At 43.2% G+C, this 9,694-nt stretch overlaps 1 protein-coding gene across 2 annotated transcripts in view; it reads left to right on the forward strand.

The window, feature by feature from the left end:
* The window catches only part of LOC126387696 (E3 ubiquitin-protein ligase CBL-like), a 32,327-nt gene that overhangs the window by 22,237 nt on the left and 396 nt on the right, over nt 1-9,694 (forward strand). Inside the window, exons 12-16 of one of the 2 annotated variants that reach the window (XR_007569702.1) lie at nt 1,366-1,533; nt 3,016-3,119; nt 3,431-3,616; nt 5,149-7,652; nt 7,686-9,694. The exon at nt 7,686-9,694 is cut by the window's right edge and continues 396 nt beyond it. Coding sequence is in view for 1 of the 2 variants with exons in the window: in XM_050040311.1 (XP_049896268.1) it covers nt 1,366-1,533; nt 3,016-3,119; nt 3,431-3,616; nt 5,149-5,519 (829 nt within the window). In the remaining variant the exon portion in view is untranslated. Of the gene's footprint in view, nt 1-1,365; nt 1,534-3,015; nt 3,120-3,430; nt 3,617-5,148 lie in introns of both variants that reach the window. The other variant, XM_050040311.1, reaches the window with a different exon arrangement.

Consider the following 9,694-nt stretch of genomic DNA (forward strand, 5'->3'; position numbering starts at 1 on the left):
GATTTGTTTTTTTCATTGATATAAAAATTACTATAAAATACAGGCACATAGAAGGACATGTAATGATGGCAAATCTGGTTAGCCCAGATTGTCCTGAAAAAAACAAGATATAGCATGTGTATGTAGCCTTTATAATGACTGTGATATGAGCTTAAAAGCAAAGGCATTAAAAATACCCCAAAAAGGCCTAGGGCCCATAGGGTTAAAAAGTACCGAAATAAGGTATCGTTTGGTACCGGTACCGAATTCCAGATACCGGTACCGTATCAGTTCAATTATGAACGGTACCCAACCCTAGTAATTCCGTATTTGGGTTAAAACATTATTTTTAAGAGATTGATTTATTTGAAATAAATGTACTTTATGAAATATTTTGATCCGCTATTATTTTTTAAACTTCTAGGCTTGCCCTGCGACAGAAAACAATCTTGACCGGGACAAGAATTCACAACTTTAAACATTTTTTTCTGCAATAATCTAAAATCGAATGGAAAAATTCCATTGGCTTTTCGTCGAGGGAACCAGGGCGATGTTAACTTCCACAAAAAAATGTCATCCCGCAGCCCTCTATACATGAGATATATAACGGACCTCACAAAATCGATTCACAGATCAAATGTAACAAAGGTTCAAATCAAAAAGCATCAGTGCATTTATCAGTTTGGTAATTTGAAATGTGAATTTTTATTTTTATTTATTTATTTATTTTTGGTAAAATATTGTGACAAAACAAAAAAAAAGGTTCAGGCAGCTACCGCTCTTCATCACTCATAAATTCTGACTTCAAAATCATCACCAAAGCTTAAGCCATCAGATTAGATACAGTCATTTCCAATTTAATACACCACGATCAGACAAACTTCATCAAAAGAAACATGCTTCAGATAATGACGAAGACTATTTAATATCATCAACCTCTCACAACAAACTGAAAATAGGACAATTATTGTACCACCAGATGCAGAAAAAGAGAGTCACAAATTTCACCGGGGCACAAGACAAACATGTCCATTCTCTTCCTCATAGTTAGCTGTCTTAATAGAACCTCTTTCTGCAGCTATACGTCATAACCAAACCATTAAATGAGTCATACAATAAACTTCCAACATAAAATTAGCCTCTATAAATTGTGTATTTTTAACTCAAGGTTCACTTACTGAGATATTTTCCAAATAGCCTTTGTCTAAAGAAAGCTGGGGATACAGCTTTCAGATTGAGTTTATAATTTCTATCACAGCAAAGGTCAAGACTGAACCTACACACTTAAACTGTGTATCCTTAAATTAGTCAGAAATAAGAGTAAATTTCTTTATAAGCCAAATCAAGACAATCCCATCATGCTTTGTGTTGTCTGTATGTGAACAGATCTCTGCCAGCGTCAGTGGTATCGAGTGCAGAGAAGCCGTCGTCCGACTGCGAGGAGAATGAGTACATGAGCCCCACCTCTCTTCCAGCCTCTGGTGCCCCCTGGGTCATAACGGGCTCCTTGGTGCCACCGCCACCGGCCCAGGCAAACCACCACAATGACATCAGGTAAAAAACAGGAGAGCCAGTGGTGATGTCAGGGCTCCCCGGGGCCAATCATTGTCCTGGTATTGAAAACCAATCAAGTATTTTTCAGTGTCTCAGTGCAGAGATTGTAGATATTAAAAAAGTTCAGTACAGGCTGTATTTTCTGCTCTGCCCATGAGGTGACACTACATGCAAACTCCAGCTTACTCTCGATCATATATATGTCGATAAACTCGATCAGTATTGGTCAAACAGATGTGTTGACACAACAAGAAGGATGATTACAACAAGCACAGCAACAGAAATCACAATGGTACCACTGCATTTGTACCAACCCGGACAATCAATGCTTAAAAAAAAAGACAGACAAATGAAGATGAGGTCCAGGCCCTCATTAGACGTTCAGATTGACCTGGAGTCTGAGATTAGAGACCAAAATGTGCACCAGAAGATTTAATATTTAATACCTGGACAGTGTTACAGTAATACTGGACTAACTGCTGCAGTAATGTATCATGAGCAGTAATGTCTTTGTCCACCAGGGGGCTCTGGAGCCTCAATTATGTTTGTCCATGGATGTCCCCCCCCCAAACCCACAGATGCCCCTCTTTCTCTTGTTTGCTGTGTTTCATCTCCTCGAGTCAGTAGTTTAAAAGAGATGATGCAAACGCAGTGTGTGACCAGAAGGCAGCAGCTTGTTGGGACCTTTTCTGCTCATTTTCAGGTTCAGACTTGTATTTTGGGTTTTTACTGGAACATGTTTACATTGTTAATGTTACAGAAACACTGTCTTTTCCTCATACGGTCTGTGCTGGCACACCTGTGTTCCCCCTCTGTCTGAAACCCTCTGTTTTAGCGCCTGTCTCGTTAAGCCGCCCCTTCTGAAAAAGCCCAGTCTGCTTTGATTGGTCATTGTTTCAGGGTCTTCTGTATTTTGGTGTCTCGGCACCGTCATTGCAGTGGGGAAAGACTGTAATGGAGTATCACTTCTGAACACAACCAGATACGTTTCCAGTAGATATGATCCGAAATCAGGGAGAAATTAACAACGGTGGCAACCACGATCCCTGACGTTAGCGTGTAGCTACAAGTAGCAGTGTATGTGCAGTTGGTGTAGCGTGCCTGGAGCAGATGACGTCATCTCGTAGCCAAAGTAGATAAATGTTGTGAACAGAGAATTCTGAAAGGTCTGGTTAAACCATCCTGATGACAGGAACTTAACAGTCTCTGGACTCAGCGCCACCCCAAACTCTTTCCAGAAATTAAAATCCAGTCAGGGCCAATCATGTAGTTCATAACGTAAGCAGCCAATCAGGGACTGCGTTGTAGCTAATGACTTAAAATGCAGGCTGTAGCTTGCAGAAGTTTTATTTCCGGTACGACTTGAGAACTTTATTTTTACTTTTTGCAGAGAGGACTTGATGTTGTGGAAAGACTGGACTGAAAGAATGATTAATAATAACACTCTCAGTTATTATTTTCTCTCCCTCCTTGTCCCGGCAGCGAGGCGGCTGACAGCGACTCTGAGGACCCCCAAGTCTACGAGTCCATGTGTAACATCCAGGCCCAGGCTGGTTCCTCTGAGACGGCACAGGCCTCCGACCTGGGTAACATTCATAGCTAATTATGAGTGGAAATAAAAGGGGAATATTTCACTCCTCTGTTCTTAAACTGTAGTCTTTTTCTAATTCCAGTATTACTTCGCCCAGAGGCGCTAACACCACTGGTGTTAATGTTTTGGCCGATTGTTTTACGTACGTCAATTTTGTATGAACAAATAAATGCAGATATAGTCTCACCACGAACTGAACATTTTAAATAAGAGGGTGTTTATTGCATTGCGATACATGGTACAGATCTTTTTCTATTGTCTTCTGTTCTGGTCCCTCAGTGTGTGAACTGTGTGATTGTTTTTCAGACCTCCCTCAACATCCAGCTGCGATTCCCCAGGAGAAGAAGGAGGAGACCACTGAGGAGGATATTTACGAGTATGACTGTCCCAGACCGGTCGTCCCTCCCGCCCCCACCAGGAGAACCTTGTCAGATATGGGCGGTGCCTCAGCGGCCTTCAACGCTCTCAGTATTGACGGTGCCGTAGATGCCAGTAAGTGTTTCTGCAAATGATTTCTAGAGGATCTGGGGCCAGATGCATAAACAATGTGTATGTTTTTTTACCACACATAAACTGGCAGTTATAAGTAGAGAAAGCACGGTGAAAACATGCACACCTCACACATTCTTCAGACCAGGAGCACACATGGTTTTAGTGGAGAAAGCTGCAGGTGATGACGAGACGAGAATAAATATAAGTTGAAAGACAGATAACAATGTTTTTTTAGGTTGTTTAAAAAAGAAATTGCAGGCTACGCGGCATTCTATAAAATGTCATTCAAAGGCGCATTATAAACTTAATTTTAAATACTTCATGAGTGATACATTTCAGCGTTATTTTTATTTACCTTCATCTCCCTGGTCGTTTAATTTCATCTTGTGAAACATTTTGAAAAGTCAGTTTCAACATGAGCACTATGAATGAATCATTGATCATCCTTCTGATGTTTAATAATCATAATGATCGAGATTTTACTGCGACGATGGTTAGCAGAAATGTGATGAGTTAGTGGTGCAGAGGCTACAAATTGCTACAACAGTGCGTAATTACAGCTGCACTGGCACTGTTGGAGAACCTCACCGATGCGACACGGTCGGTGAAATTGCGCTTTGTTGCAGGGTGTATAATTGTAGCAGAGGAGCAGCTGCTGCGAGTGAATGCAAACTTTTAGACCCAGCAGAATGAATGGTTAAGTTTCACTTTGAATGTGCCTGATGCTCCGTCTATGCCTCCGACAGTGTGGTGCCATAAAAACTAAACGTATATATATTCCAATAGAGCTCCTAATGAATCTCCAAAAATAGAAAATATATTTGTGGCGGCAGATGTTTTCATCACAGCGGGCCGACACAAATAAGTGAATGTGTGAGAAACCCTGCATTTATGGTGAACTGTGAGCACCCATCATCACAATGATTGAGATTTAAGAAACAGATCAGGTTTACGCACGGCTTTATAAATCTGACGAAAAGAATACATAGGTATTTTACTGCCTTTGTGCGTACACACAGTTTTATGCATCTGGCCTCTGCTGTTTTAAAGCAGAATGCCACCAATGCAAGTGTCTGGCTGCAGCGGCAAAAACGCAAGTGTTGCATTTTAATGTTTCAAAAGGTTGTTGTTCTGTCTTTGGATAATGCTGGTAGCCAGCCATCAGTGTTATAACATCCTGTCACTCATCTTACCATGATCTATGCTTAGGTGTAGGGATGAGACGATGTATGATTTCATCACAGACTGCAATAAAAAACACAATAAGTTGATTGTGGTAAATTTCCATTACTCTGTTATTTGTAAATATCACATCCAGCAGCACCCAAAGAGACTAAAAGAGACTCTTTAAGTGGTATTTCAAGACTTGTTACATATTGATGATTATCAGGATATGTTGAAGTATTTTGGCCAGGATAATTGTGCCAAGTGTTACCAGAAATCTACAGTCTATGAGGGAGCTTTAACTGTCTCTGTTCACCTCCCTGACAGCTAAGTTTACCAACCAAAACCAAATCACCTGTGTGTTCCAGGTATGTTTGCAGCTGGTGTCGACCCTGAACGCCCCCCCAAACCTCTCCCACGTCGAGCCAACTCTGACCGACGGCCTCGGCCTTTAAACCGTGAATTTTCTGCTCCGCTGCCAGAGCTCCCTGGCCCCTCCTCTGCCTCTGCCTCTTCCTCCCCTCCTCCTCCTCCTCCTCCTCCTCTTCTTCCCCCTGCTCCTCCTGTAGGCCCTGGAAGCCTGGCCCTAAACGGGGAGATTGAATGCCTGATGTCCCAAGGCTACTCCATCCAGGACATCCAGAAAGCCCTGATGATCGCCCAGAACAACCTGGAGACGGCCAAGAACATCCTGCGCGAGTTTGTCTCCATCCCCTCCACGGCACACATCGCCACATAGTCACTCCGGGCGCACCCATCCTCTCTGTTTTGTCTCTGTCTCCACTCTGTGCCATTATCATGGATAAGCATTTACCAAGCACTTTCCTGCAGGGCCACAAGTACATGCCAAAAGGCTTTACTCTGAGGAGTAGTGCTGCGTTCACGTCATATCAGGAGATGAAATCATCTGCAGGGTCTAGTTTGAAACACTCGTGTCCAAAGTCATTTCTAACAATGACATAACTGCGGCAGGTTTTGTGTGGAGTTATTGTGGATATATATGATTATCTTGGAGTACTGTTACGCCAATGCCAAGTGTTTGACATTGAAACCTCAAAATTTCTATTCTTTTTTTCGTAATCGCCACTTGAAGGTTGTTTTTTTTTTTGGCTTCCTACGTATCTGTTAAAACTTTGAGTGGAGTTTGGTTTGAGGAGCAGCTCAGGAGAGGCCGATATGACCTGAACGCAGCATACACGGAGAATGGAAGCCTTTAATGTGAGCTCTCTGTAGCCACGCTTTGACCCTGTCGTACTCTGCTGAGGTCCACTCGTGCTGTGGCAGCGTTTCCCCTCAGTCTGAGTACTTCCTCTCATTAAGCTATGTGTTGAACCTGCAGTGATCAGCAGAGGGACCCTGCAGATCGTCGAATTTGACTCAGTGTCCCGCCGCTGGCAGCCGTTCAGTTTGGTGCTTTTTACGGGCTTCTTGGCAAATTTGTGGCGTACGAATATGTAGCGACGCGAGTCTGGTCGGAAAATTAGTGATTTAACTCCGTGGTGTGTGTGTGTGTGTGTGTGTGTGCTCATGCTGATGAATGTGAATGTTAAGTCGCAGTGCAGTATCGCAGGGCTTCAAGTCGTACGTGTCACTGTGGCTCGCTCCGTTTTCGATGGTATTTGACAAGTTGAACATGACTCCATGTTTTCCTCTCAGCTCCCGGTTCAATGATGGTTCTGTAACGAAATAACACATTTTAATGTTTAAGTACTCTCATAACTTGTCGTGCTGTGTGTAGTACTAACAATGGCTGAGTTTTATTTTGTCAATTCAGGATCGCCTTGCGGGCGGTCCGACCCTGAAGGCTGGTTTATTTACTCAAAAGCTTCTCTTATAGTTTCTTACTAATAAGCAAAAGGACTTTAACATGTGCTGTTAGATTTCCCCTCACATGTTCATGTGATTTAGCTCAGCGTCACATTTGTACCCAGAGCAGCTGAGAGATCAGATCGAAGGGATTTACATTGAGCTCTAAAGCAAAAAAGCAGGTGGTGTGTTGTCATGTGGACTCAGGTACTCAGTGAAAAGCCAGGGTTGAATGTAATGAATGAACAGATGCTGAAGGACACGTGATATGTTGGCAGTGTGACAGTGACGAGCGCCAACTCATGACACATCACAGAAACATTCCAGTGATTGGATTTTCTTCATTATTTTTACTTTACCTGCATAGATTTACCACTTTATTCAATATTTTAAAATCAGCTTTGCAATGTTTCCCCATTCTCTTCCTCCAATTTCAGACTCTGGAGATGTTTTCATGTGGTTAGAATAATCTGCCCGTCGTACTCGGACATTTCAGTCACTCAGCAGTTTGTAGAATTTGTCGCAGGATGAAAGTTGAAAACAGCAAATCACTGCAACCTGTTTAACAATTTATATTTGAGCTAAAATGATTAATAGATTAGTTCCCTGGTCCTCAACAGGGTCCACGAACCCCAGGAGGTCTCCAGGGGGGCTGCCAGATTACTGCTTAAGGTTTCGTACACATGCCGTGCTTTTTGCAGCCTCAAATTCATTGTTTTCAACGAAGATGCGTGGCAGGCACGCTCAAACGCCATTTTTTAGGGCACGAGGCACTGATTTGCTGGAGCTGAAAGGCCAGTCAGAGTGATGCCTCTCACAGACTTGCTCTATCGCTGATTCAACACACCGAATCAGCTGAAAAAAATGGATAAGGGGCGATGGAGGGCATACCACAAAATCTGGGGCTACAGCCTGAAATTGACTGACGGCCTTAATCTGAAGACATCACTTTAGGCTCAGTGGCCATTTTTCACAATTTTCTGACATTTATAGGCTACAAAATAAATAGAGAAAAATATCAGCTGGTAATTGAGGATGGTAAACATTGTAAAACATCAGTGTCGCTGTTGTGAGCACGTTAATTAAAAAAATATTTTAGGAAGTGAGTGACTGAAATGTCCGAGTTCGAGGTGTACTGTGATAAACAGAAGGCCTGTCCAGGGGTCTCATTTATAAAACAATGAGTAGGATCCATACTTTAAATGTGAGTACGGACAGAAGCCAAAAACGGCATGTGCCAAAAATATCTGACAGTTTCTACAATCAGGCTTCCACCTCACCATCTGTCGCTAATGTCCTTGCTCCAAAATGTTCGTAAGCGTGGGTCAAAGTTTCTCCCATCAAGTCTGTTTTTATACAACAACACTCTTTCAGGCCTCGTTTTGTGTGAATGCAATGTTTATAAATGAGACCTGGGATCAGGGCTCGGCCTGTCAAGTTTCAAGTGCTCAGTTTTCAATCCGTTGCAGTGCATTCACAACAAAATACCTAAATGAACATAAGATTGAAACAGACTGAAGTGAACAGTCTCAAGTCGTGGATTTCACTCAGGTTTTTAGATTCTTTTCCAGTGGACCAATAATGAGCAGCTGTCACCCCCAGTCACTGCCAGAAACAACACAGGACTGAACGTCTCATTTCCACTTCCACGTATAAGTGTCCGGTTTAAGTAAGTGTAAAAAGAGGAGTGTAATTTCCTCTTTTTCTCCAAAACAGATCCTCAGTCGTCACTTATGATTTCTGCAGTAACATGTAAATGTGCCTTCTGTCAATCACGACCTGCACACGCCAGCACACGAACCAAAACTAAAACCTTTCAGCCACATCCACACAGTTTCTGTGTTTGTCTCAGATCTGCACTTTGAGTGGTTCCGCTCCAATTCAGTGCGCTGTGCACCACCTAACAGGAAGCGACGAGAGGCGGGAAAACTGTCAGTATGAAGTGAAATCTGTCAGCCAGCGGCAGCGACCACGAAACTGTCAGGTGACAAACGAACAACAATGTCTGCCTACAGGGCAAAAGCAACGGTAGCGTTCCTAGTTGTTCACAATACAAATTCATAAATGCCTGAATGACATCATCAGTTCTCTGTCCTGTCAGTCTCCCTTGACTTGTTTGTGTTTGTATAAACCATGTGGTCGTGGTCGCCGCTCTCGCTGCTCAAATTAAGCGCTGGATTCGGCTGATCTGCCGGCGACTGTACCCATCAGACTCAACCTACTCGCTGCACCACAGGCGTATGTTGGCGTCATAATGTTGCGGACCCAGTATCAAGAGTTTGAAGCCAGGTCATTTGATTCGCAGGCGGCGTCACGAGACGTCAAACCGATAATTTGAGTCCAGTCAGCACTTGATTTCTGTAAAGCCGAAATCGATACGAGACTGTCGGATAAACACTGTTGATACAGACTTAGCTGAACACTTCACAGTTGCAAAACAAACTGTCAGTGCCCCCTGGTGGACAAACGATGTGATGGCGACAGTTTCAAGCAGATGGTTGTCGCAGCTGTCTGCAACATTCATCACAGGAAACTAATGCAGACCTTATCTTGCATGTATGACTCCTGCAGTTATGACGTACTGTTACTAATTCTAATACATCTCATAATAACGAACCTTTAATACCCAGATTTTGTCGGTGCTCACCCCGAGTTGATCATATTTATCAGGCTGCAGGTTTTAATTTCGTAAATGTTTCCTCTAAAAATAGGTTCAAAATGTGTGGACATGTCAGTAAACACATTCAGGGCCGGCTCCATGCGCTTGAAAATGTAAAAGCAGAAGTATTTTTGAAGTGATTAGTAAGAAAACAGTCCTCTCACTGTTGCTGCTGACAAGACTGAGGTCGGTGAATCTGAGGTTTCTGTCTCGCAGCTTTAATTGCCCCTGAAACCCAAAGCATCTGAAAGCGGCACGTTGCCCCTCAGCTCGCGTTGATTCACAGAGAATGTGTCGTCAGTCCTTCGGCTTTGTGTTGGAGCGCTCTAACAGGGACTAACTCCTGACCGTGGAAGTGCCGCCGTGTGAGGACACACTCGGGGCTGACAGTCATGTTGAATCACTGCCAGAGGCTCCCCTCTCTCTCTCTCTCTCTCTCTCTCTCTCTC

The sequence above is a fragment of the Epinephelus moara genome, chromosome 3, assembly GCF_006386435.1.
Source record: "Epinephelus moara isolate mb chromosome 3, YSFRI_EMoa_1.0, whole genome shotgun sequence".
Taxonomy (NCBI): domain Eukaryota; kingdom Metazoa; phylum Chordata; class Actinopteri; order Perciformes; family Serranidae; genus Epinephelus; species Epinephelus moara.